The following is a 26,391-nucleotide window of genomic DNA, read 5'->3' on the forward strand; positions in this document are numbered from 1 at the left end:
ATGCTATTGGACTGATCCAGCAGGTTCTTATTTTCTAACTCAACAACTTCCAAGGTTATAGTTTGGGAGATCTACAATTAGTTGTGAGACAGGACTCTCTTTCTCTCACCCTACAACATACCCGCCCCATGGGAACATTCCCTCCAGGCACTGAGGGACACCCCACTCTCTTGCTTCCAAACTCCCCTCCCGCGTGATCCACCACTAGCCTTCGCCTTCCTGCCTTTGAATGGACCTGAAGCAATAATTTAGAGACCTCCTATGCAAAGCAGTCTCCGTGGTTCCCAGCCTTGCCTTGAATTCCACCTAATAAACAACAACAACAACGGTGCAGGAATAAATTAAGCACAAGTTAAGACAGCTGCATTACCCAACATTGGCAGAGCTGAGCCATATAATTTCAAAACAATACTTGGCACTGAGCTGGCACTTTGCAAACATCAATTAATTAATCCTTTAATCTACACCCTTCTGAAGCAGGTGTGCAAATAGACTGTGTGCGTGTTTCGTGGGTGCCGCAAATTGAAAATGAGGGTTAAGTGCCTTGCTTAAGTGATTCCGTGGAAGATGCATAATCAAGATTTCTTATCAAGATGGATCGTCCTTTCCTGGCTGTACCTGTTGCCCTCCTGGTGCTGTTGGACTCCAATGCCCATCAGCCCCAACCAGCATGGCCAGTGGCCAGAGATTATGGGAGTTGTAGGCCAGGGACAGGCTCCTCATCACTGGGCGATACAATCAACACCACACTGGCCACGCAACAGTTAAAAGGGGGAGGCTTCTTGTACGCACAGCATACTTAATAATTATAATTTTATTATTTATACCCTGCCCATCTATTTGTGTCTGGCTCATGAGCTGGTTAGCACCATCTCCTGCCCTCAATCCCCCTGCTATCAATACAAGGGGCCTTTTTCCAGGGGATTTTGGGTGCTCAACTGGTTCTGTGGCTTTCTCAGTGCATAAGCAGATTTCGGCTCAGCAGGACGGCATTGTATTTAGTTTTCTTTACGTCCAAGTATTTATAAAATGATCTCCACTGGAATACTCTCAATCCCAGAGTGGGGAGCAACAGACTAAAGTAATTAATAAAAAGATACAGAAACGAGACAACGATAAACAAAACTTGCGGAATCCTTTAAAACATGCTGAACAGATAACAAATTAGCAGCGCTGCCATGAAACAAGCACAGCGAAACTGCAGTGAGGCCAACAGACGTTCGAATTCTGCCAGATTCTTGGGTAAAGAAAACAGGACATCCAAGATGAATTCGGGATGCGTGTCAAATAACCCCCAAGGTTACAAACACATGCCAGGATGACAATAAGCGTCAGCGTGAGTTGACTTTTAAATGGACGGTGGGTGGCCATCTGTCAGGGATTCTTTAGCTCCGATTCCAGCATTGTGGGGGGTTGGACTAGATGACCCTTTGGAGCCCTTCCAACCCTACAATTCTATCATTCTATGACTTTGGCATGTTGCATGAATCATCCTAATCCAGAATCTTCTGCAAGCAGCAGAGACTCTGAGATGCTCCAAGTGTTGTTATTTTTCAAACAGAATAAAATGTCATGCAATGTGTGGGTTGTTGTTGTTGTGTGTTTTTTAAAGATCAATCATGGTATGAGGAAGCCTTTGCCAACCATGTGCCACCCCCCAGGTGAACTATAATTCCCATCAGCCCCAGCCAGAACAGCCCTGGAGGAAATCCCAGGAGGGAGAGGGAGGCTGAAGCTGCAATTCTGTGAGTTCCTCCACTGGCAGTGGCCCCATTGACACTTGAGCAAATGGTGACTCTTAAAGCAATTTGCAAGTGTGAGTGCACAAGGAAGTGTGTTTTACCTGTTAAAAATATTAATGCAAGCACACACACACCCCATTTATGTGAGGGTTATGTTCCAGGTCACTGCATGTTTAAGTGAAATTGCGTGTATTTGAAACACCATTGAAACATCCTGCAAACACCCCCGTTCCGACCCTGCCCCTTCTGCTCCTTTTTGTGATGTTTTTGGGTCACTTCCGGGTTTGGTGTGTTGCGTGCGCATGAGTGCGGTTGCACACATATTGAATGCATGTAAATGAGGGGTTTGCCTGTATCCCGCTTTTCTGGCTTGCTTTCAAAGTGGCTCACAATAACAGAGACAAATTAATATATCTGCAGATGGAACACACCAAAACTACCCAGGACTACATGAAGGCAACAATCCTCTGCATACTTAGAAACATGATAACATCAGAAGAACCTGCTGGATCAGGCCAGTGGTCCATTTAGTCCAGCATCCTGTTCTCACAGACTGTATACACGCTGCAGCTTTAAAGCATATCTGGAGCACATGCCTTCCTTCAAAGAGTTCTGGCCACTGGAGTTCCAATTCTGATCAGCACTTAACATAAGAAGGAGGCCACTGGATCAGGCCAGTGGCCCATCTAAACCAGTATCCTGTGCCTTAATGGGAAACCCTCTGGTTTCCACAAACTGGTATTCAGAAGCATTGTTGCCGCCAGCTGTGAAGGCAGAGCAGAGCCCTCATGGCTAGTAGCCATCTAGGTTGGTGGCCATCACTGCCTCCTGTGGAAGTGAGTTCCACCGTTTATGCACTGTGTGGAGAAGTACTTTCTCTTATGTATTAAAGGTGCCCATAATTCTTTGAGGGGAAAAATTTGATTTAAATATATATTGTATTGCACAACCACAGTGGTCAGATGCCTATGGGAAGCCCACAAATGGCTACTTCTTAACCCCAGTGAACTCCGTGGGACTTCCTTCCAAGTAGACTGGTGTAGGATTGTGTGACAACCGGATAAAGGAAGCAAAAGACAGGCACTCCGTTTTCCAGGCTAACCTGGCAGAGTAGGAGCTCCTACTTGTGTGTGGGTGTTGATGGAAGAGAGTTGCTGTTTCCTGCCATGTAATATGACAAATCCATGTAAGAGCACAACATCTTGGATCATTAATACATATCGGCGCTTGAATAACACCTGCCTCTCCTTTCCTAATCCCCTGGAGGAAGTTGTGATCTCAAAGTCACTGCGATGTCAGAAGAGGCGAAACGGACAACTCAGGCTGGTTAAGTGGTTAATAAGATAATCACACCTCTTAAAGCCAATCCATTTCAATTTATTAAAATCTACTTTATATCTCCTATCAAACACTCGTGGCACTACTGCATTATTAGTATCATTCTAATTAAGACTTGAAAGTGTTCTGAACTAGTTCACAGGTCAGCTCTGCTTAGATGTATATGTGACATGTTGCATGAGAATATTTCATATCCATCTCCTTACCTTTTCTTTGTTTCCTATCTTGCATGAAATGTTTATATGATCATGTTTCATATTTCCGCCCTATGGTATAATGTATTTGTGTGTTAGTTTTGAATGTTTTAGCTTTGTGAGCAGCTTTGGATACAAATTTGTAGAAATGGGGTATGTAAATAAAATAACAAAACTTGACGGAGAATTTTTATCAATTCATAACAAGACTTTCCCCCTCAACTAAGGTAGAGGAGGCCCTGTGAGATAATGGGACATGGGTCATTTAATTTCAATGGTTCTATTCTGAGTGTGACTAAAATGCATTGTCCCTGCTGAGGAAAAGTCAAAGCAGTATCTTGTGCATCTAAAACAACAGCACAGCCAGTCTATAACACCCCTAACTGCTCATTTTACTGACTAACAAAGCTTCTGCTCCTCTTGAAAAAGAGAGAGCAAAAAAGGGGGGGGTATGGGGAGAGGATTGCCAATGTACTGGTGCCCAAACTTTTTGGGCTCACCACTCCCTTGGTTCCATAAACTCATCCCCACTGGCTCCTATCCTATCCTACCCTATCCTATCAAAAGCATTATTTAGAATAGGAATTTGCATGAACCACTAAGGAGGATAATAAAAACAATAAAATTCAAAGCAGTAACAATTAATTGCACATTTATTCAACATCCAAATAAAACTATTTAATTAACTCACCCAACAAAGTTGATGAACTTGATCTAGTGACAGCAGCTTTTCAGAGTCTGGTAGTCATTTAAACCTCCAGTGCCCCCCTGCTGCCCCCTTGCCCCTTAACACCCCCCCCCCATAAGTAATCCCACTGCCCACTTTGGGAACCATTGGGCCAAACTGCAATATCTTCCCCATCTAAAAGAAGTGACAGTCCTCATTTTATCTACTCACAAAGCTGGTGGCCTCTTAAAAAATAGAGAGCAAATAATAAAGAAGATAAGGGAAAGGGTTGCCTATTGTCTAATGAGAACTGATACAATAGACCATCATTTGCAGAGAACAGTGCTCAAGGAGCACTGCCGTTTTCTGCTTGCTGAGGTCTCCTCCTAACAGAGGTGGCGAATTGCCCCCCACATTGAGGGGGCCCTTCACTCTTGTGGCGTCATATGCATAACGCCAGGTGGAAGGGGAGCCAGTGGGGCCATTGCCCCAGGCATGCAAGCAGGGGTGTGTGAACCAGTCCCCCTCCGCAGAGATTCCTACTGCATTGCACCCTGCCAGGGGCAGGGGCTGGAGAGCACAAAGAGTAAAGATCACTTTCTGTGCCCCAAACCCACCAGGTAGCAGTGGGAATGGAGAGCCATCGCTGGGATGTGAGTGCTCTCCCATCTGCGGCAGGGGATGGGGAATGTAGAGGGCATGTTTGCAGGTCAGAGGCCAATCTGTTATACACCCCTCAATATTGGGGAGGCTCAGCCCCCTGCCCACAAATATTGAGGAGGCCAAAGCCCCTTCTACTCCCTAAAATTAGCACCCCTGCCTCCTAATGTGGGGCTACCCAGAACCTGGCTGGAGGCAGCTGAGACCCAGATGTCCAATTGGGCCAATTCCACTTTGCACAACACCTTTGATTGAATGACTTCCTGCATCTGGGCAGCTGTATTGAAGCACCAGGTCCTCTGTGAGTGTCCTTCCAAAAGCCATCAGTGTCTTTGTTCTAGAGAAGCCTTCTCTACCCTGATGCCTTCTCCAAATGTTTTAGACTACAGCTCCCATCAGCCCTCCCATCAATGTTAGCTGGGGGTAATAGGTGTGGTTGTTCATACAACCTCTGGAGGGCACAAGACTGGGGAAAGCTGTTCAAGATGCGGTGCTCGCCAAAGGTGACCAAATTCCTTGAAACTCTTAAATCTACTCCAAGGGTCTGGCATTGCTGATCTGGAGCAAATCTGCTTTCAATCACCGCAAAGTGCTTTTCATGGGTTTCAGCTCCTAACATATGCGGTGTTGGATTGATGCACCCAGCTTTGGTAAAACCTAGCAGGTTGTAATCTATTAGTTATTAAGCAAAGTAGCCTTTGAGTTTTATTAACTACTGAAATGTCCTGAAAACTATTTTTAAAGCACCATGCAAATTGCAAGGATTAACTTCACTGCTGTGTAATGCCTAGCAAGATGGGAGGAGCAGCTTGGCAGATGATTTACAGAGTAGGCAGCTTGAAACGTACTAGAAAATTCCCTCCTTCTAATTTCAGGAAGTCTTGGATTAACTAAAAGCAGCCCCCCCCCCCCGTCCAGGTTTTGGATCTGCACTTGGAAGCAGAGGCCAGCAAATTTCTGAGCAATGCTCTGCAGCAGATTTCTAATGATCTTTTAAGAACATGAGAGGACCCTGCTGGATTAGGCCAGAAGCCCAAGGTTCTCACAGTGGCCAACCAGATGCCTGTCTTTGATTCTTGGATAGTAACTAGATTTGTTCAAGAGGTTGGATTTGGCTAAAAGGCCTTCACAGTTTTTGGCTTTGATCTCAGAGTATGCAGTTAGTAGGCTGGCAACTGTATGTGTCAGCCTTCCCAACCTGGTGCCCTCCAGATGTTTTGGTCTACAACTCCCATCAGTGATGTGTGATCCTGGGGCTGATGGAAGTTGCGTTCCAAATGTCTGCAGGGCCCTGGAATGAACAGGTACTAAGAACCAAGTTAAGTCCCACATATATTATTGTTAAGGCTTGCAGAATTGTGCAAGGGAGATAGAACTAGCAAGTGCAGGGCTGGGGAGCCCAGGACATTTTTTGGGAGGCTGGGAAGGTCAAAGGCAAAAGACAAGATTCAGAAAAGTCCTTTGCTTCTTGGGGGGAAAAGCCTTCTGCTTTTAGGAATCCAGAGGATTTGTTTGTTTTCATTTTTGCTAGCAGGGCCAAGATTTCAGCCTCTCTCTTTTCATCTTGGCAACTGGATGTTTTCTCTGAACCTCTGGATTTGGGAGTTTGTAAGTCCCCAATGAGCTCTGGGCTCCTCCAAAGGAACTATTTATTGAGCATTCATCCTGACAGGCTTGCAGGAAGCTTAAGCAATGGCGAGATTAGATCATGTATTTACTGAGTATTAACTCTTCTTTGTTGATGTACTGGTTCAAGGTAATGAGCAGCCATCCTATAGTCACCCTGATTTGCTTGTGGGTGTTTATACACCTTCCTGTTAGTCATTCGTTAATCCCGCACCTTTCAATGCATTTCCCCATCACTTTCTAAACCACAAAATGCCAGGTGGTTTTTAAAAATCCACTTTAATTGCATGAACCTAAAGTTCCGGTATATGTGTTCACACACACACACACACACACACACACACACACAAGAAAAAATGACATTCTGGGGGCGCTCTTTATCTAGGTGAATCGGAATACAGTTAATTTTCCTGTCATACGTTTGGGAAGTCCCTCATCCACCCACTGCCACATAGAAAATGTTTCTAAAAGGTTCTGCTATGCGCTGTTTGCTTATACTAATTTAAGACCTGCAATATAAAATCATTCCATTGGCTTTTACTGAATATATATTTTTGGTTAAAACAAACAAACCCAAACAAACCACAACTGGTCAGGCTGGTTTGAAGGTTTAGGATCTTCCCTCACAGGCCTGCCCCTCTTTGCTTTGAAAATTAAGCACCACTTGACTTGTCATTCCTCAAGAATGGGGAGGTCCGATGATGTTTCTTAATGCTGCAAAGCCTGGCTTCCTGATTGACAGCATCTTCAAGCGAGCCCTGTATTTCTCTACGTGGCAGCAGCGAAGGAACTCACCATATTATTCTGTGGCCAAGGAAGCAGCAGCCCAGACCCAGTGAGTCCAGGGAGGTTGTGCAGCCCTCAGCACGGAGAGAGTGTTCTCCTTCCTTTTGTAGCTTTAATCATAAGCAAACATGTTGTGTGACCTTAAACTATTTTAACAAGCTCCAGGTACATTTGTATTTACATATTTCCTCTTTGTGGAAAGGGGAGAGACTTGTTTGTCGAGAGACGTGAGAGGTCCCTCTGGACTGGAGCGACAGTTTTCAGGCCTTGTCTTTGCTCTCCGGCTTGGCACACTTTGTGGGAGTGTGAGAGCTGCGGCAGCGCATGTTTGCTCTCCTTTGAACACACACAGGTACTCAGGCAGGCAATTATCTCTGCCATCTGGGCCCTGCCTTGCCTGTTTTGAACCTGGAGGAGAATTTGCACAACCTGAAGGTGGAGACGGCGCAACCGAGTCCTTTTAATGGGCTCATCCACCGAAACTATTAAAGAGGAGAAGCTGTTTAATGATTTAATGGAGCGCCGTGGAGACAAGCTCTCTCTCAGATGTCAAAAAAGCCAATCCAATGAATTATTGGTTTGAACGACTAATTTCTTCCAAAGAAATTGAGCTTTTTTCTTGCTTTTTTTTTTTTTTTTTTGCAGAGAGTAATGATACGACCAAAAGTGGGCTCACTTATGTCAGGTCATTAATCCTGCCATAATCAGAGTAGCTGAGAATAGCTCTTTGCCAGAGAATCCTTGCAAGACTGCAAGGGGGCTTTTGATCACTGTCCTGTTCCTGTTTCAGAATTCCACTTGAACTTGAGGCTAGGGGCACCTCCTCATGAGAAGCACTCTGACAGGGAGAGGCAGGCTTTGCAACGACAACATCAATGTTCTTTTCTGTTGCTAAGTCACTCCAGGAAGAGCCATCCCTCAGAATATCTCAGTGTCATTAGCTGGATGTGAAATAAGAGCCTACACAATTTGCACCTTACCAAGTCAAATCCTATGCACCCAGGGATTCATAAACTTCCTGGTTCTGTTGCCCACCTGGGACTGCAGAGTCCTCCAGGGGTTGTTGAACACCTGTCAGGTCACAAGGCATCGTTGGTTTCTGGTGTTTGGCTTGGCCGGTCAAGAGTTGTACGTGCCTGTTTGGAAGAGAAGGGAACCTCCCCAGCTGCTGAGCCAAACAGAAAATGACAGGCCGACACATGAATGGCAAAGTAGGATAAACGACTGGTGGGATGATGAATGTTTCTATTTCTTGGTTTAAGAGAGAATAATGCTGCCTGTGTTTCAGGATTATGTGTCTTAAAAATTGCCATCGCTGCTCTCAAAATAAGTAAGGATATTACACCCTGGGGGAGATGATTGCACAATCTGCAGGGGCTGTTGGCATTATCTGGAAAACAGAAGGCGAGAGAATGAGCCCCAGAAGGTAAGAGTTGCAGCTGGTACAGTCCTGCAACCCCCTTCTTTATGTTTTACTCGCCAGCAAAGTTTCCGGCACCTGCAAGATTCCACAGTAGACTTCACCTGAAAGCAACACCTGAATGGCCACATTGTGTGACACATGACCCTGGGTCCTTTCTGGCCTTACCTGCAGATGCCACTGGGGATCAGACCTGGGATCTGCTACGTGCAACGTAGGTACTCTACTACTGAGTTACTATTGACCCTTCCCCCAATCGGATGTTTGGCTCTTTTGACCTAAGGGGCTCATCTCACTCCCCGTCCCCTTCTGTAGGCTTCCTACTCTTAAACATCCCTTGGTATAATGTTTAGCCTTCCAGGCTGTAAAGAAGTGAGCAGATTTGTACAGCATTCCTGGGAATCCTCCGTCTTGTGTAAGAGTCTGGATACTCATCTCTTTTTGACAGACCCTCCCTATTTTGTCCTCGCACGGGAGAAACAACTCCATGACCTCACCTCTCATGACGTAAGGCTAGAGGAACGGAAGGGCTAGGTACCTCTGGCAGGGCAGATGCTATGCCTGCAAAAGGTCCTGGCTTCAGTAGGGCTGGTAGTGTGGTGTAGTGGTTAAATTGTCGTACCTTGCACTTAGCTATGCACTGAGTGAAGGACTTTCTTTTATCCGTCCTGAATCTTCCAACATTCAGCCTCCTTGGATGTCTATGAGTTCTAGTGTTAAGAGAGAGAGAGAGAGCTTTTCAGAGGGAGTGGGGTTAAGAGGAGATCCAACCAGCCTCCAGAAGGCCTCAGGGTACCTCTGCACTGCTGCTGAGACAACAGCTCTTCTTGGATGAGTCCCATGATACTGTGATCTGTCCAGGGTCCTCTTGTGATCTCGCATATAGACACTTTTGACACTGCTCTGTTGGATGTGCCCATCCAGTAAGGGCCACTGCTTCAACACCCAGCCTTCTCTGGGAGCCTTGAGCCAAATGAGATTAATTTTTTAGGGAAAAGCTGGGAATCCTCTGAAAAATAACTGAGTGTGCACACACACAGTGCTGGGGGGGGGCGGCATTTACTGTGGATGCTGATCATCGCTTTCCACTTTGGTCATGGCTTCAGACCCTGCTTGGCCAGCCTTTGGAGATAAGTGGGAAGCAGCTGACCCCATAGCCAGACCAAGATGGGAAGGAAAAGGCAGTGCAGCCCATCCAGAGGAGATGGAAGGGAGAAGGCCTTGGGAGGAGGCAGACTGATATAGCAGTTTAGATGTTGTGGTCAGGTTTTGGGTGGGGTGTGCAGCTTCCCAAATTCAGGCACCACTTGTAGGAACATCAGGCGCTGCCTTGTACCATTGGATCATCCATCCCAGTACTGTCTACACGGATTGGCAGCTGTTCTGCAGGGTTTCAGGCAGGGAGTGTCTCCCAGCCCCTATGTTGGGAACTGAATCTGGGACTTTTTGATTGCAAAGCATGGGTTCTACTTCTGGGCTACAAGTCATTCTGCTAAAAATGAATCAAGGTTCAGGTCCTTAGGGTTCTGAGCCGAGGGCTGATTTCAGCAGGAAGCTGTCTTTTACCAAATCACACCATTGCTCCATCTAGCTCAGTATCGTCCACTCTGACTGAGAGTGACTCTGGCAGGCACCTTCCCACACCCCTACCTGGAGATGCCAGGGACGGAACCTGGAGCCTTCTGAGTGCATCACAGGTGTTCTGCCACTGAGCTACAGCCCTGCCCTCCACTCATTGGAAATATAAGCAATGCCCCCTGGCAGGCAAGAAGGATCTTGGCAGTGCATTGGCTTGCCTCAGCAGCTGTCTGGGATCTGCTCAGGCCCATCCATCGCCATGCCATCGACATGTTCCTGCAGCTTTTCCCATGCAGAGATGCCTGAGAGCCGCAAGGCCGTGCCCCTTTCCAGAGGGACGACGTCAACACACAGCACCACCAACGGCATTCGGAAGGAAATGCTGGCAAAGTGGCCCTCATGCTTAGTACATTTGGCCAGCAAATTAGCCCCGGGCAGGAAGGCAGGAGGACCTCCAGGAAGGTTTTGCAAGGCAGAGGCCAGCCCAAGTGACCAGTTTGCTTTGCAATAGCAGGAAGTGGTTCCCGCCGGCGAAGTCAGTAAACATGGGTGGCTGCCACTTGCAAGAACCTCTTGGATTTTAAAAACAAACCAATGAAAGAAACCCCAGAGGGAAGACCTGGAGCTTGAACTGAGAATGTCCTTGTGTGTCTGTGTTACCACACTGCAAACATTAATTAGCTTGCCAATCCCGGTGCCAGTAGCACTGACTGCCACTGCACTGCCTCAAATGGTCGCTGTCACTATTTTGCTTTCAAGATAATTGTCACCGGTGTGTTCTTTTTCTTTCTTTCTTTTTTGCATTTTGGTTCTCTCTGAAATCAACCCTCTGCGATTTACATTTCGCACGCATGCACATAGAATTGTAGGACTGGAAGGGACTCTGAGGTTCATCTGGTCCACCTCCTGCAGTGCAGGAATCCCAGCCAACCTTTGTGTAGAAACCTCCAAGGAAGCAGAGTGCACCAACTTGCGAGGAAATCTGTTCCACATGTTGTGCTTGGCAGTTTAGGGTTACACATCAGGCACCTGATGAAAGTGGGCAGATAATAAAACTGCTAAGGCCTTTGTAAGATGCCACAATATAGGAAGCTGCATTTTACCCTTTCAGACCAACAACCCATTGAACTCAGTGATGTTGACAGTGACCAGCGGCCACCCTCCAAGGGGCATTCCTAGCCCTGCCTGGAGATTCTGGCAGTTGCACTCAGGATGCATGCATGCAAAGCTCAGAATTGTCCTCTGCAGCAGGTCCTCTGGGCTGCAGGAAGGGCCCCTCCCAACCCTTCCTGAACTTGAGACCTTCTGCATGCAAAGCAGATGCTCTACCGCTGAGCTACATTCATCCCCCACAACAATTACTTTTAAAATAATTTTATTATTTGCACCCCACCCATTTGACTGGGTTGCCCCAGCCACTCTGCTGACTCTGGAATTCCTTTGACTGCTTTTCCAGTCCGTGACCAAAAAGTTTAGGAATCCAGGAATATTGGGCAATGGTGGATGGATGACCTTCTGAATGCTACAGAAAATAGCAATTAACTCATGTTGGGCTGAATGATTCCTCTCTCTCTCATCGTAAAAACTTCCAGGGTGTGTGTGGTGCATTACATGGACTTAAAAAGGTAAAGGTAAAGGTACCCCTGCCCATACGGGCCAGTCTTGACAGACTCTGGGGTTGTGCGCCCATCTCACTTAAGAGGCCAGGGGCCAGCGCTGTCCGCAGATACTTCCGGGTCACATGGCCAGCGTGACATCGCTGCTCTGGGGAGCCAGAGCCGCACACGGAAACGGCGTTTACCTTCCCGCTGATAAGCGGTCCCTATTTATCTACTTGCACCCGGAGGTGCTTTCGAACTGCTAGGTTGGCAGGCGCTGGGACCGAGCAGCGGGAGCGCACCCCGCAGCAGGGATTCGAACCGCCGACCTTTCGATCGGCAAGTCCTAGGCGCTGAGGCTTTAACCCACAGCGCCACTTACTTCTGAGTAATAGGGATGCAGGTGGCGCTGTGGGTTAAACCACAGAGCCTAGGACTTGCCGATCAGAAGGTCGGCAGTTCGAATCCCGGTGACGGGGTGAGCTCCTGTTGCCCTGCTCCTGCCAACCTAGCAGTTTGAAAGAACGTCAAAGTGCAAGTAGATAAATAGGTACCACTCTGGCGGGAAGGTAAACGGCGTTTCCGTGCGCTGCTCTGGTTCGCCAGAAGCGGCTTAGTCATGCTGGCCACATGACCCGGAAGCTGTACGCCGGCTCCCTCGGCCAATAAAGCGAAATGAGCGCCGCAACCCCAGAGTCGGTCACTTGACATAATGGTCAGGGGTTCCTTTACCTTTACCTTACTTCTGAGTAACAATGCAGGGGATTGTGCTGTACAGCTGTGAAGAAAGTACTTTTCCACGCACCCCATATTTAAAGTGTGGAACTTGCTCCCACGGGAGGCAGAGAGGGCCACTAACCTACATGGCTTTGAAAGAGGACCAGACAAATTAATGGAGGAGAGGGCTACCAATGACTACCAACCATCATGGCTATCCTCTGCCTCCATAGTCTGAAGCAGTAAATGGTTCTGGAAACCACAGGAGGGCAGAGTGATCTTGTGTTCAGATCTTGCTTGCTGGTTTCCCACCACTGACTTGTCCAGCAGGCTTTTCTTATGTTCTGTTCTCAGGAACCATATTTCTTCCTTTCCCCATATTTCTGCAGCTCAGACATGGAGAACCTGGAGCTAAACCCCCAACTCCCATAGTCCCCCAACACTGGAGTGCTGAAGAGCATTGCAGTCCAGCAACATCTTGTCTTTAGGAGATGGGGGTGAAAGGAGATGAAGTGGGTGGGGCCCTGGGCAGTAGCCCTGCTGGCCTTTTGCAGAGAAACCAACAAGGAGTCTTGTGGAACCTTGAGGACTAACACCTTTATTTGACCACAGTTGTTAACTCTCAGAGCTGCTCCTGATAACTCTTTGGTGTTTCCCATTTTAGGATGTGGTTTCTCTCTCTCTCTCTCTCTGGCCATCACTAGATACAAATGGCATTTTTATTTATTTTTAACATCGAATACATTTTTGTTCTGGCAGGCTTTCCCACCTGGAGAAATGAGTCTTTACCACCATTGTCTTCTTGTTAAAGGTAAAGGGACCCCTGACCATTAGGTCCAGTCGTGGCCGACTCTGGGATTGCGGCGCTCATCTCGCTTTATTGGCCGAGGAAGCTGGCGTACAGCTTCCGGGTCATGTGGCCAGCATGACTAAGCTGCTTCTGGCGAACCAGAGCAGTGCACGGCAACACCGTTTACCTTCCCGCCGGAGTGGTACCTATTTATGTACTTGCATTTTGACATCCTTTCGAACTGCTAGGTTGGCAGGAGCAGGGACCGAGCAACAGAAGCTCACCCCATCGCGGGGATTCGAACCACCGACCTTCTGATCGGCAAGTCCTAGGCACGTCCCTGTCTTCTAGTTAGGGTTTATTTTATTTATTTGCTACACTTCACATCCCGTCTTTCCCTCAAGGAGCTCATGACATACATCATCCTCTGTATTATATTCACAGCAACCGTGTGAGGTAGGACAGGTGGAGAAAGGCAGTGACTGGTCCCCAAGGTCACCCATGAGCTTCATGGCCCTGAGTCTCTACCCACTCCACCACACTGTCCTCTTTTAAATGTATTTTGTGCTTTAAAACTTTTAAAATTATCTCCTGGGAAAATCACCCTAATCAATAAATTAATCGCAACGATAACCATGCAGAAAACGAGGCCAGCTTCAGGGACTTGTCCCCACTTGATCCAGCTCCTCGTCTCCCTCCTGGATTCCATTCCGGAGTTCCCTGGCCGCCACCGCGCTCGGGGTGGAGGGCGGTTGTTGCGCGGTGCGGTGCCAGCCTCGCCTGCCTTGTGTCCCACGTGGGACCGGCTCCCCGGCGCTCCAGCAGGCCTCCAATCGCGAGGCGGCTGCCCGGCTGCTTAGGCGAGGTGGGGGAGGGGAGGCGGCCTGCGACCCTGGAGCGCCCACTCGGCTGCAACAGGAACGGATCCAATTAGAGGCGCGGAGGAGAAGGCAACGTCCCCGAGTCGGGTGGGGGGGGGCTGAAGACGCGGGCGATTAATGAGATGCGGGGGGGGAGGGGGGCTTCGGAGGTTTTTGTTTTTTTGTTTTGCCCGGGGAGGGAGAGAAAGCTTGCGGGGGGGGGGAGTCCCTCCATACTCTCATCTCCCTCCCCCCCATGTCCAACTTCAAAGCAAGCAGAGACCCCCCTTCCTGCAATTCTGATTTGAGTCCCCGTTTTAAAAAGGGGGGTCAATTTAGCAAAGGGGGAGAGGGGACGTGGCCTATTAACTCCCCCTTTCCTCAAATTCCTTTAAATGCACACACACATTTCACTTCCTCGCGGCAAACGAGAGAAACGGCCCCTTCATTATTATTATTATTTAAATAGAAGCTTCTCCCTTTGATGCATAAAATCAAATTGATATTTAGCCCCTCCTCCTCCCCTTTTTCTTTTCTCATTCTCTCTCTCTCTCTTTTTTTTTAAATGCACGGCTCCCTTTTTACCACATGGTAGTGACAGATTGTTTGAGCTGGAAGGAGAAGCCATTCAGAGCTAATTAAGCGGCCCTTTCCAAGCAGGATCCGCGAGCGCCAGTCTCGGGAAGGCAACCTATTTGTCAGCGCTCGGGCTCCGGCCGCCCCACGTGCCTTTGACGGACAGGTCTCCCGGCTTGGAGTGGCAGCGGCGAGGCGCCCAGGCCAATGAGGAGCCGGCGGAGGGCTCTCTCTCCTCCCATTGGCCGGGCGCCGCTTCCCCGTCTCCCTCCCGCGCGTGTGGTTTGCTTTCCCCGCCCCCTTTCTTTACACGACCGCGCCCCACGTGGGACAAGGAAGACGAGGAGGGGCGGGGCTCGCGCCACTCTCTCTCTCCTTCCTCGTGACGTCAGGCGAGGGGAGCCATTTTGTGCTTAATGGGCGCTGCCCGGGAGGGGCGGGCGGGAGCTTGGCCTGGGTTTCTCCTTCAATTAATTACTGCCTCTGTTCCTCCGCAGCTGGGAGCCGTCTGGGCCGGGCCTGGGCTTGAGGAGGGGACGGCAAAGGCAAGGCGGGCCCCCTTCAGCACCAGCAGCAATTGCCATTTGCAAATGCTCGACAAAAGCAGCAGCAATTTGCAAATGCTCCGGCAAGAGCCAGGGCCAACGGAGGCCCCGCAACCGCTTCGTTAGCATGCAAATGCTCCCCTTTGTCTCGCTGTCGGAGCTCCAGCTGAACTCCGCGGCGTGGGAACGGCCCCCGGCCCCGCTTCCCGGAGGCCCGCTGGACTGTGCTCTGCGCCCTGCGTTGGCAACCCTCGGGGTCCAGGAAGAGCTGGGCTCAGCCCCCCAGAGAGCCTGGCTTCCTGGCTTTGGGAAAGGCACTCTGCGCACCGCCAGAGGCACTCTAGTGTTAGGCGCTGTGTAAGAAAGCTCTGCAAGGCAGGTTCGTGGTTTGGGAGGCTTAGGTCAGTGCTGCCTTTGAATCGCCGTCATTGTATCAAGACACATCTAGGCGCACAACTCCAGCAATTAAGTTTTGCGCGCGCAACTTTAGGATTGCAACCTGTCATTTGGCCCATACTTGCTACTGTGGAGGAAAAGTGGCTTAGAATCCCCTAAAAGGTCCACGTTTCAAGTCCTCCGCCTCATTGGTATCCCGGGGCACGTAAAGAGCGTTGTGAGCCCCGGCTAGGGATGACGCGGGACGATCGTGCCAAGAGGGGTTCATCTGGAACAACTCTGTTTCTGCGCAGCTACCACCACTATCGTCTCCCCCGCTTTCTGGGGATCACGCGCAGCTGCTGCGCCGGATCCGGAAAGGGGGGCGGCCCGGCGCAAGCAACAGGCCGACGCTTCTTTCTGGCCCTTCCGGGGCCTGCCAGAGCGGTGCTTTGTTGCAAATCGGTGCAGCCGAGTGTGTGACTTTAATGAAATTACTTTCCTCCCCCCCATTTTGGGGGGGGGCTCCATCAAAGCCTCTCAGACTTTCAGAAGAAAAGGGAGCGAATAACAGGTAGCGCGCGGGGGGGTCGTGTTTGCATAAAGCACAAGGCATCCCCTCCCCCCCGTCCTGCTGGTGGGCACATCAAAGACAGGGGGAGGGGCGGGCCCAGCGCCCCCCAGGAATTCTCCCACCGCCTGACTGCTCCCCCTCTCCCTTTGCAGCCCTGCCAACCGTTTTATCGGCCCTAAATCTTCCGAAGTGAAAACATTAAAATGACAAAAGCGATTTTGTTTGTTTTATAGCTTCTAATTGGGGCTGCTTTGCAGATCTAATGAGATTAGGAGGGAAAAGCGCTCTTGCGTTCACACGGGCTGCGGAAACAAGCACCGCGATTGTTGTCCGGACCGCGCTTGCCTCGTGGGGGGGGGGCGCGCTTACCCCTCGCCTCGACGGAAGGGTCGCCTCGGGCCTGGGAGACAGCGATTGGGTGCAAGACCTTGCTCGCCCCTCTGCCTCGTGGAGGGCCGGGCCACCCAGCCTCAGTTTCCGTTCTGTCCAAACGCTTTGAATTACAGTCTACAAAAATTGAATCTGTATATTGCAGGGAGTTGGTGTGGATTACCCTTGGGGATCCCCCTCCAACTGTACAATGTTATGATTCTGTAAAATTGTATCATGAAGTCATCTTCCAGTCTTTTTTCTTCAATTTTTATTTTATTTGAAATGCCTTCAATTTCCTTAGAAAAGTGGTCACTTGACTGCACACAACCAAACAATATCGCTTAGGGGTGGAGTTATTCTGCTGAAAATGTTGAGTTGAAATATTTCTAGGCCGCCTGCCCGTCCGAGACAGTTAACAATAATAAAACAGGATAGAAAAATCAAGAAGAGGAAAGCGAAAACCTTCAAATCCTTCCCAAGTTAAAGGTGATAAAACATCCTTGGCCAGCTGCATCAAAACCCTTTCCCATCCCAGCCAGGAGGGATTCCAGGCTAAGCCCGTTTGAAGAAGCTTCTGAAGCGCAGTCGGTGTTTAGATACACCCGCAGGGAGTTCCAAAGGCATTTTAGATTCTGGAGGAAAATGGGCCTACAGGCCCTCCGCCTTTCAGAAGGTTAGGTTTGCTGATTCAGAGATCAAAGGGTGTTACCAGACAGGTGGCTATTGTGGGATGAGCTGGTATCTATTCCCCTCCTCCCCCGCTATAATCCGGATTGTCCCCTTCCTAGGAAAATCTGATAAATTAAAAACAACACCCAGGTTGCCAAGGGCCTTCGGTGAGAACTGACCATCCCGCTGCAATACTTATCTGCACCCAAAACGTGGGAAGACAATTCTGCTCTCTGTACTGCTGGGGCGGGAGGAAGGACTGGACTCCTGTCCTAAAAGCATTGTTACTAAAACAGCAACAAGATCTGGCAGCGCTACAAAGTCTTAACGAACGGATGAGGACGGCAGCGGCAGCAGCAGTAGTTCTTGTGTTATTACTTTGTATACCCCTCCAAGGTGGCGTCTGACTTTCTTTCCCCCTTCCTCATTCAATTCTCACCACAACCCTGTGAGGTAGGTTAGGCTGGAGAGCCTATGACTGGCCCAAGGGTCGCCCAGTGAGCTTCATGGCCCATTGGAGGGGATACGAATTCTGGTCTCTCCCGGTTCGTAGTCCGATACCCATATATCGCTATGCCATCTGACATCTGAAGGCAGCCCTGTTTAGGGAAGCTTTTAATGTTTAATAGGTTATTGTGTTTTAGTGTTTTGTTGGAAGCCGCCCAGAGTGGCTGGGGAAACCCAGCCAGATGGGCGGGGTATAAATAAATAAATTATTTATTATTATTATTATTTATTATTATTATTATTATTTCACCTTGGCTCTCGCATTCGATGGTCTCTCCTCCGCCTAACACGTTGTGCCCCCCACTCCAAAACCTGGATGGGTGGGGCGGGGCGCTTCTCTGGTTGCTATTCCCTCCTCACCTTCCCCGCCCGCCCCCGGAAGTGTACAGACAAACATACACAACTTCCTAACTCATCATCAGAAGCGGCCTCCCCCCCCCCCCACCGGGCGCGGTGGCATTTCACGTCGGATTATATCATCAGCCCAAACCGCAACCAAATGATCCCCGGGCAGAGAAGGAGAAGCCCCCCCCCCGGCCTGGGCAGGAGCCGTGGGAAAAAAAGGAAAAGGGAGGGGGCAGACTTGCTGGGGAGGGGGGGCTGCAGCGAGGAAGGAAGGAAGCGGCCCGGCGTTGGGGGTGGGGGTAGATCGGGGGAGGGTCCGCTGCTCCGCTTCGCCTCCCTTTCCCCGGTTCGGACGCCAGGTGGCACCGAGAGGTTCCCTCCCTCCAACCCCCTCCTCCCCTCCCGCACTCGACCCGGGCGCCGACCAATCACGCGGCGAGTGGCTGCGGCCCCCACGTGGGATCCCCGCGCTGTGATTGGCGCAGAGCTCGCTCAGCCCTTCAATTCATTTCTTCCTTTCTTCTCTGCTCGGCGTTTGCTGCTGCTTCGCCTTTCTCGGTCCTCCCCCTATTTGGAGCGCGACGCGGAGTTCTCGTGTTGCAGCGGCGGCGGCGGCGGCAGCAGCAGGAGCCTCGCCTTCTGTGGGTGGCATTGCAAGGCCGGATTGGAGAAGTGGGGAGGTGGGGGGGTTGTGCCGAACGACGTTTGCTCGCGGCTTGTTCGGGGTGGGGGCCGCCGCTACAAGCCTTTGAGGATTTGCCTCCTTTGAAGAAGCGACCTCCCCTCCCCCCTCTCCCCCCCCCTCCCCGCTCTCTTCGCCTCCATGACCGCGGCGACCCCGTCTGGATCCGGCTGCGCTTTCTTGCGACGGGGAGGACCGTGGGAAGGAGAACAAGGGACGGAGCCAGCCTGACTCGGCTCCGCGCGCGCGGGGATAGGATCTCGGTGGAGTTACTGCGAAGGAGAGAGAGTACCCCCCCACCACCACCACCACCGAAAAACAACAACAATCCGGGCTTTGTTTTTCTTCTTCGTGTGGTTTTCTTGTCTCCTTGCGAGCGACCGAGGAGGAAATCGTTGCAGCCCCGGCGGCCAGGGAAAGAGCAGCCGGGCGGATTTGCAAGGAAGTATCGCCCCCCCCCCTTCCAACACTCCGCAGCGTTTGTCTCGTCTCCTGCTCTGCCCGAGGGAGCTTTTTCTGGTGGATCTGCTAACAAAAAGGAAAGCCCAGCCGTCCGCCGGCTTCGGAGTTGCTGCGGATTGTGCGTGTGAACGCGCGCGCTTGGGTGTAATACCAACGGAGGGGTGCCGTTGTTCGAGGGAGGCGATCGTCTCTTGCCTTCTTCCTCGAGCGGCGGCGGGGGAGCCTTTCCGAGCCCGGGGAGGGGGGTAGGATGCCCGGAAGGGGCGGCGGCTCCCCCTCGCCCGCCATCGCCGCTGCCCACCCGGGGGAAGTCCGGCCGTCGTCGTCGCTGCTGCTGCTGCTGCGCTCGGAGGAGGCGCGTCAGGCTCCCGGCCGTGGCGGCGGCGGCTGCTGAAGCGCCCGCGCTCGCCTCCTTTGTCCAGGCTCCGGAGGGACCGTCGCTCCGATCGCGGGGCCGGCCATGTATCCCCAAGGGAGGCACCCGGTGAGTAGGTGGCGGAGTCGAGGGGGGGAGGGAGGCGCCCTGCTCGGCCTTCCCGTGGCCTTTGATCCGGATCGCGGCCCTGGGGGCTTGAGCCGCGTGTAAACGGAGCAGCGCCCCTTGGGGCCCGCTTGGGAACTCGCCCTTTTGGGGGGATGGGGTTTGTCGTAGTGCTCTTTTCCCCCCATCCCCGCATACACTTCCAGGCACTCCCCCCTCCCCCTTCACTTTTCCCTCCAGCAAGCCCGCGTGCATATGTGGGGCTGGGGGTGGGGAAGGAACGGGAGCACCGAGCCCCCTGCTAGTGGTGTCACAGAGAACTTGCTGCTTTTAAAAAATTGTGGGGGGGGGCTTGTTTATATTTTAGCTTAATTGTTCAGCACCCCCTTTTAATTGGGGGAGCTGTAGGCGGAGGCAGGTGTCATAAGACTAGATTTTTATCAACTTCTTTTTATGTAGGTTTTTGGGGGGGGCAAGGATTTGGGGGAGATTAGCGTGTAACTTGCACTTCTCCCCCAGTCCTGTCGGAGGCATTTTGGTTGTCTACAGCTGGGGTGTGTGTGTTGATGATGGGCTTGCTGCCCCAGAGGACTTACTGATAAACCTGGTGGGGGGGCTGTCTTCTCCCCATTCCAGGCACCCCACCAGCCTGGCCAGCCAGGCTTCAAATTCACCGTTGCCGAATCCTGCGACAGGATTAAGGACGAGTTCCAGTTCCTGCAGGCTCAGTACCACAGGTAACCTTTCTCTGGCTCCTTCCTCCCACCTTGCAAAGGTGAAAGGCTTATTAATCCTGACAGACGCGGAAGGGTTAAAAGAGCAGGCAGTCTGGAGTGTCTTAGAAACCACAAAGCTGGCTGACATCCAGGCTGCTTATTGTTCTCCACTCTCTGTCAACTTGGGGCTCACTCCCCCCCTTTCACTTTCTTTAAGAACATTTGGGGGAGTTTCCAGAAAGGAGTTTTGCAGCCCTGTCTGCTAAGAACATCCATTTATTTCCTGCACGTTGTCTTTGCTAGTTAGTAGTTGTTTAGCTGAAGAAAACAACCCCCTTGCCTTCAGATGTGTTCCTCTTCCCCATTGCTTGTTAAGCTGTTTTGATTGCAAGGAACACCCCAAGAGGTACCATCAAGCACTCTTAAGGTTCCTTACTTGCAGCCCAATCCCATCTAGGTTTTCTTGGGAGTCAGTCCCATTTATTTTAGTGGGATTTACTCTCAGATAAGAGGCAGTCCCAAGCAGGCTTCCATAGAAAGCCTGCTGGCACACAGTCAGAGGCTGTGTGTTTAACACCAAAAGTAAATTGGCCATGTTATTTCAGAGCTGAGAGTTTTAATCTGCACAGCTTCTAGGCATTTTTGGGAGGATTTGCTAAGAAGATCCCAAATTTTCATGCTAATTCTCCCCTACCTTTCCACCTCAATATCAACTCTCCGGCTTTTAATTTGCTGACATCATTAAGAGGTTCAAGACAGGTCCCTTTTCAGGTTTTGTAATTGAAGCTCTGAGGGCTAGGCATAAAAAATCTGTCAGAAAAAGGCTGCCTTTTCACTGAGGGTACCTCCGATTTAAAATACTTTATCACAATCTCCAGTAAATAAACGAACAAATGCCACTCATTGGCAGTGTATATAATTCAGGCTCTGGTGAATTTCCAGTGACACTTTGTTCATTAAAAAAAAAAATCTAGTAAGTCTCTTGTCTCACAAGAGCTGTACTTCACTCACCTGTAGTCTTGTGACTCTGTTTTGAATCTGCTCTGTGAAGGATCAAGTGCCTTGGAGCATATACAGAGTGCATCCTTTTTCATAGTTTGCGTGTTTGCAGAGTTAATGGGGAAGGAAGGGTTTCTGGGTGAAAAGGTGTGACTTTCAGGTACTCTTTCCTTGACTCTCCCCTAACCCCAAACAACTTGAGTGTTTCTGGGACTTCTGAGTTGTGACGGGTAACCTCTCTCTTTTTCTTTTCTAGTCTTAAAGTAGAGTACGACAAGCTTGCGAATGAAAAGACAGAGATGCAGCGCCACTACGTGATGGTAAGAGAGACTCTTTGATGGCAACTGTTTGCCTGGGGAAAACCGGACTTCTCTCACCCAGGCTGGGTCACTTGGAGTTGTAACCCAAAACATTGGGCGGAAGGCTTCTTTCGGAACTCACGGGGTCTCATATGAGGTTCCCATCCCATTCCGCTCCACAAACCCTTTTCTACCTGTCCACCTTTGTGTGCCCTTGTGCTTTCAGGGAAGCACTTTAACACACCTGGCTAAATGGCCCATGTCCTTAGAATTTTCTTAGGCAGTCCTGAGCGCTTTCTGCTCTTCTATGGAATATGCTGCGAATATGACAGTTTTTTCCATGTCTGAAAAATAATAGCTGTTGGCTCCCTGTGGACATATGTGAACAACCACAGTGTTTATAAGCCCTTGGTGGTGTGGTGGGTGCCCGACCTGGGCTTTTGCTTCTTTGCCGCAGGAAACTCCCTGGAAAAAAACCCCGCAACCCCAGGAAGTGCCTTGATTCAGTTCCACATGAGTCCCTCCGTTAACTCAGCCCAGCTGTAGCCAGTGCAGCCTCCCCAGTGGGATTTGAGTCCCCGTAGCTGTGTAAATGCCTAATCGCTGCGGTGTGTGGTCAGTTGTTGCTTTTGCTACAGGAAAGCCTTTCCCAGGAAGTGGTCCTCGCAGTTGCTAATAATCCCTGTGGTTGTGGCAGCTCTGGGAATGCCAGAGGTTAATAGCCCTGGCAGAACCAGGTATTGGGGAATGGCTGTCAGAAACTGATCGGCCGTACGCAGCTCAAAGGCATTTAAAAGGTCCTTTTTTGCGGTAAATGTGATGGATTGGCTCTTGCTGGCTATATGGCAGAATAGTTGAGTTGAGTCTGACTATTCGCCATGTTACTCCTTCCAGGCATGGTTGGGTCTGACCTCATTGGGAGCCTCATGAGCACACCAGACGCCCAAATGAGGTCTTGCCCCCCTTCTGCCTCCCCCCCAAAAACCCCCCTGGGTTTGTAATGCAAGGCTGCAGGGGACCTGGATCAAGGGCATCTCATTTTCTCAGTTGGGTTCACTGAGGTGGTGTAGCCTGCCCATTTTAAAGGAGCAGCAGACATTCTTGTATGTCGAACACCCAGGCAAAGGGGTCTAGATTCAGTTTCTCTTTCACTTGCTGGTTTCATATTTGGAGGATGTTGAAGCCTGTGAGACACCCCCCCCCCGAGGAAAGTGGTACAGTCCTGAAACAGGTTGACCGCTTCTGGTGTGTCTGCGGCCTCCAAAATGCCCCCTTTCCTCCTGTGGCCGGCGCACATCAAATGATAGATTGTGGCCACCCTGTAACAAATGCAGCTCGTAGGTGGTTATACTCAGAAATAAGACCCACAATGTTCACTGGATTTTGCTCCTGGTGTGCCAGGTGGGCAGCTGCTCCCATCACCCTTCTCCACTGGCTGTGCGGAGGACTAACACATCTGGAGAAATCCGAATTGGCTGTGCTCTTCTCAGTTGCACATAGCACAGAGTGCAATTGGTCCTACCTCCTTTGCGCGTATAACATGCAGATATACATGCCACCGGCTTAGCATGCATGCAGCCAGTCCCTGGAGTGTTGAAAGGGCTTGAGAGCTACTGTGGTGTAGTGGTTAGAGTGTTGGAATAGGACCTGGGAGACTGGGTTCAACTCCTTGCTCAGCTCTGAAGTCAGTCATGGGCCTCTCAGGCTAACCTACCTCGCAGGGTGGTTGTTGAGAGGGAGAACCTTGAGCTCTTTGGAGGAAAAGGTGTATAAATGCAAGAAACTCAATGAATTGTAAACCTCACAACAATCTGAGAAGGGAGTTGAGTGGTGTTATGTCAAATTGCCTGTGTGTCAGGGTGTGGGTGGGAGGGCATGTCTAAAGCAATGCAGTGAATTCCTGGTGCGTTGCCCAATCTCCAGCTGCTATGCAGCACAACCTTTAATTAACAATTAAAAACACCGTGTTCATCAATGTAGGACACTTGGATCCCGGCAGAGCCCTTTTGGACGTAGGCCTTCCTGGTCAAAGGTAGCGGGTTTTCTCAATCCCGCTTTTTGAAATCCCTTAATGACAGGTGCTGCTTATCAAATAAGCGCCTTTCTGCATGTGTGGTGTGTTACACCCTTGAGCTGTGATGTTGAGCGCAGCGCAGAAATAGCTCAAGATGTCTCCCCAGAGCCTGTGTGGGTTGTCTTGCATCCAGGAGACAGAGAGCATGCAGTTCACGGCTAGAGCTCTCCTAAGCAGCTTTCGGAGAAGAGGCAGGCGTGTCAAAGCATTGTCATCTTGTTAAAGATATGTCAAGCAGGGCGGACACTCTGTGGCTGCAGCCGTTTCTTGGGCTCCTGCAAAGCGAGAGCAAACCTTTCTGTTCTCCTCCTCCTTCGCTTTGAGATACTGGGTACCATATTCCAGATGCTTCCAAACATTTATTGCATGATTAATGAAGATCTCTCCCCCCCCTCCCCATTTTTTTCTCTTTTTCAGTACTATGAAATGTCTTACGGCTTGAACATTGAAATGCACAAGCAGGTGAGTGTCTTTGCTTACTGTGTCCCTGTTCAGTGGTCTGTTGCCTCTCCCCTCCCTCTCTTAGGCTACTTCAGGAACAAGGCTTGGGGGATAGAGAGCATTAAGCTGTTGCCAGGGAGATTTGTGCGAAAATCAGGGCAGTGCAAATGTTGCCCCCTTGGATTCAGAATGACTTATGGGAGGTGAAGAGGTGTGCACGATGGTGGCGTTTATTTGGCGTTTCAAATTCCTTTGTTTTCGTTGGGCTTTGGAGTTGTGGAACTCTGACCCTTTCGCAACTGTGGTTTTGAGCAAATACTTGTGTTTTTGCGGTTGCTGTGTTGCACCAGAGCAGTCTTGCTCCCTCCACCCCCATCTCTCAGCACCTCCACATCCTGCCCCTTCTCCAGCCAAGTTGCACTTTCCTCTTTTGCAACGCCCGTTTCTGTCACATGACGTGTTGCAATGCATTGGTGACCTCACTGTTGTGGAGATCCCAGGATCGCAGAGGTAGTTTGTCTGCTGGCACCTTGGAATGCACCACGGCAGTGGGGTTCACATGGGATCCTGGCATAAGGAGATCTGTGGGGTTGGAGAGCACATCAAGTCCATCAGCTGACTGACAGTGACTGGGCTGTGGTCAAAAGTTGGAAGCACTGGTCTGTTTAACACAACTGGCTTTTATAGCTACTGTAGTTTTGATTTATTTCTTTTTTTAAAAATTCATTTAAAATAAATAAAAACTGTAGCCTGGCTGTAGGTGTACCCGGATGGGTAGAAACCAAAGAGTTCAATGACCTACTTACTCATCTCTTTTTTTGGAAACCTCACTGCGCGTTGCTTAAATTTTATTCCAGGATAGCACAGTTTTTTTTTTAAAAAAAGCAGCAAAGTAATTAGCAGAAACCTGGAGCGTTTTGTGTTTAAAGTCACTTTTGTTGTTTTAATGAAGTTCATGCTTAATGAAGTTGTCAAGCACCCAGGTCTTACTGAAAGTTGTAATTATCTCGTAGAACATTGTCCAGCGGGGTGTTTGGATGGTGCTCTCAGAAAGATTGGGTTATGGAAGTTGATTTTCTGTTGTTGTAACTTTAATTTGGTAGAGTTAATAGATTGGTCCTTGTTTCATATGTGTACACAGACCTAGGATGATAATATGAAGGGCAGTGTATTAGTGTTCCTCTAAATAAATGAGTGTTGATAGAAATGTGCTTTGTATGTGTTCAAGGGCGCACTTTTTTGTTACATAATCTCACCAAATGACTGCTTCTTTAAAGAATGGGCAGAGTCAAAAGGGAGTAGACTGTGGTGCACACATAGGGATGGATAGAAGGCAGATGAGACTGTGAAAGTGGTCATGGAATCCTAGAATTGGAAGGGACCCTGCAGGTCATCTAGTCTCATCCCCTGCAATACAAGATCCTCTAACAGATGATCACCCAACCCCTGTGGAAAACCTCAAATGACTGAGAGTCCACCTCCTTCTGAGCGAGTCTGTTCCGCTGTTGAACAGCTTTTGCTTTCAGAAAGTTGTTCCTAATGTTGACTTGAAATCTTTCTTGTCATTTGAATCCATTGGTTCAGATGCTACCCTCTGGAGCAGCAGAAAACAAGTAATTTGGTCAGTGCTTGTAAGACGACCTTCTCCAATTTGGTGCTGTTTTAGGACAACCATTCTTATCATCCCCAGCCAGCATGGAGTTGTTGGCCAAAACAACTGGAGGGTACGGGGTTGGCAAAGTGTGCTGTAAAAGAGGCCCTCTCCCAACCCCAAAAAACTTGGACCACTGGGAATTTGGAATCCTTTCCCAACCCCCTATAGCTCTGCCAGATCCCCTACCCCTTTTCTCGGTAGCCACATGACCCGGAAAAGCTGTCTGTGACAAAAGTTCAGACCCCATAGTCAAATTCGGCTGAACTGCCACCATTTCCCGAGAGTGACTGGCTTGCAAAGAGTTAAACTCCTCTTCCAGGCGATAGCATCTAATGAGTATTGCAGCCCCACCTGTTTGTCTGGCAAAGAGGCAACTTCTGTCTTACTCTAATGGCTCCCCGCCCCCCCTTCTCCTCCCCCCAAGGGCAGAACAAGCTGAGCTGTTTGGGAATGCGATTTGCTTCCTTGATAAGCTTAAAACCTTAAGGAGCCTAGGGCCTGGGCGCATGATAGCAAAACTTCAAGGAATGAAGTTATTGAGATCAGGCCTGATTAGTTGTGATGCCTTGGAGGGGAAGAGCTGGAGCTTAACAGCGGACCATAGAACCATAAGATTGTAGCCTTGGAAGGTACCCCAAGTCATT

The 26,391-nt window shown here is 49.8% G+C and overlaps 1 protein-coding gene and 1 long non-coding RNA gene across 9 annotated transcripts in view; one reads left to right on the top strand and one right to left on the bottom strand.

Annotated features, from left to right (window-relative positions):
- LOC309356999 overlaps positions 1-26,391 on the bottom strand; it is a 401,715-nt gene that overhangs the window by 237,724 nt on the left and 137,600 nt on the right. The window lies entirely within an intron of this gene.
- TLE3 (TLE family member 3, transcriptional corepressor) overlaps positions 18,468-26,391 on the top strand; it is a 49,290-nt gene continuing 41,366 nt past the window's right edge. For 5 of the 8 annotated variants that reach the window (XM_081888524.1, XM_081888523.1, XM_081888527.1 and 2 more), the window contains exons 1-4: positions 18,468-19,567; positions 20,201-20,301; positions 21,536-21,599; positions 24,070-24,114. In XM_081888524.1, the coding sequence (XP_081744650.1) occupies positions 19,544-19,567; positions 20,201-20,301; positions 21,536-21,599; positions 24,070-24,114 (234 nt within the window). In that variant the 5' untranslated portion in view covers positions 18,468-19,543. The remainder of the gene's footprint in view (positions 19,568-20,200; positions 20,302-21,535; positions 21,600-24,069; positions 24,115-26,391) is intronic. The other 3 variants (XM_081888522.1, XM_081888525.1, XM_081888526.1) reach the window with 1 other exon arrangement.

This window comes from Podarcis melisellensis, assembly GCF_964234715.1.
Source record: "Podarcis melisellensis genome assembly, chromosome: 14".
Taxonomy (NCBI): Eukaryota; Metazoa; Chordata; class Lepidosauria; order Squamata; family Lacertidae; genus Podarcis; species Podarcis melisellensis.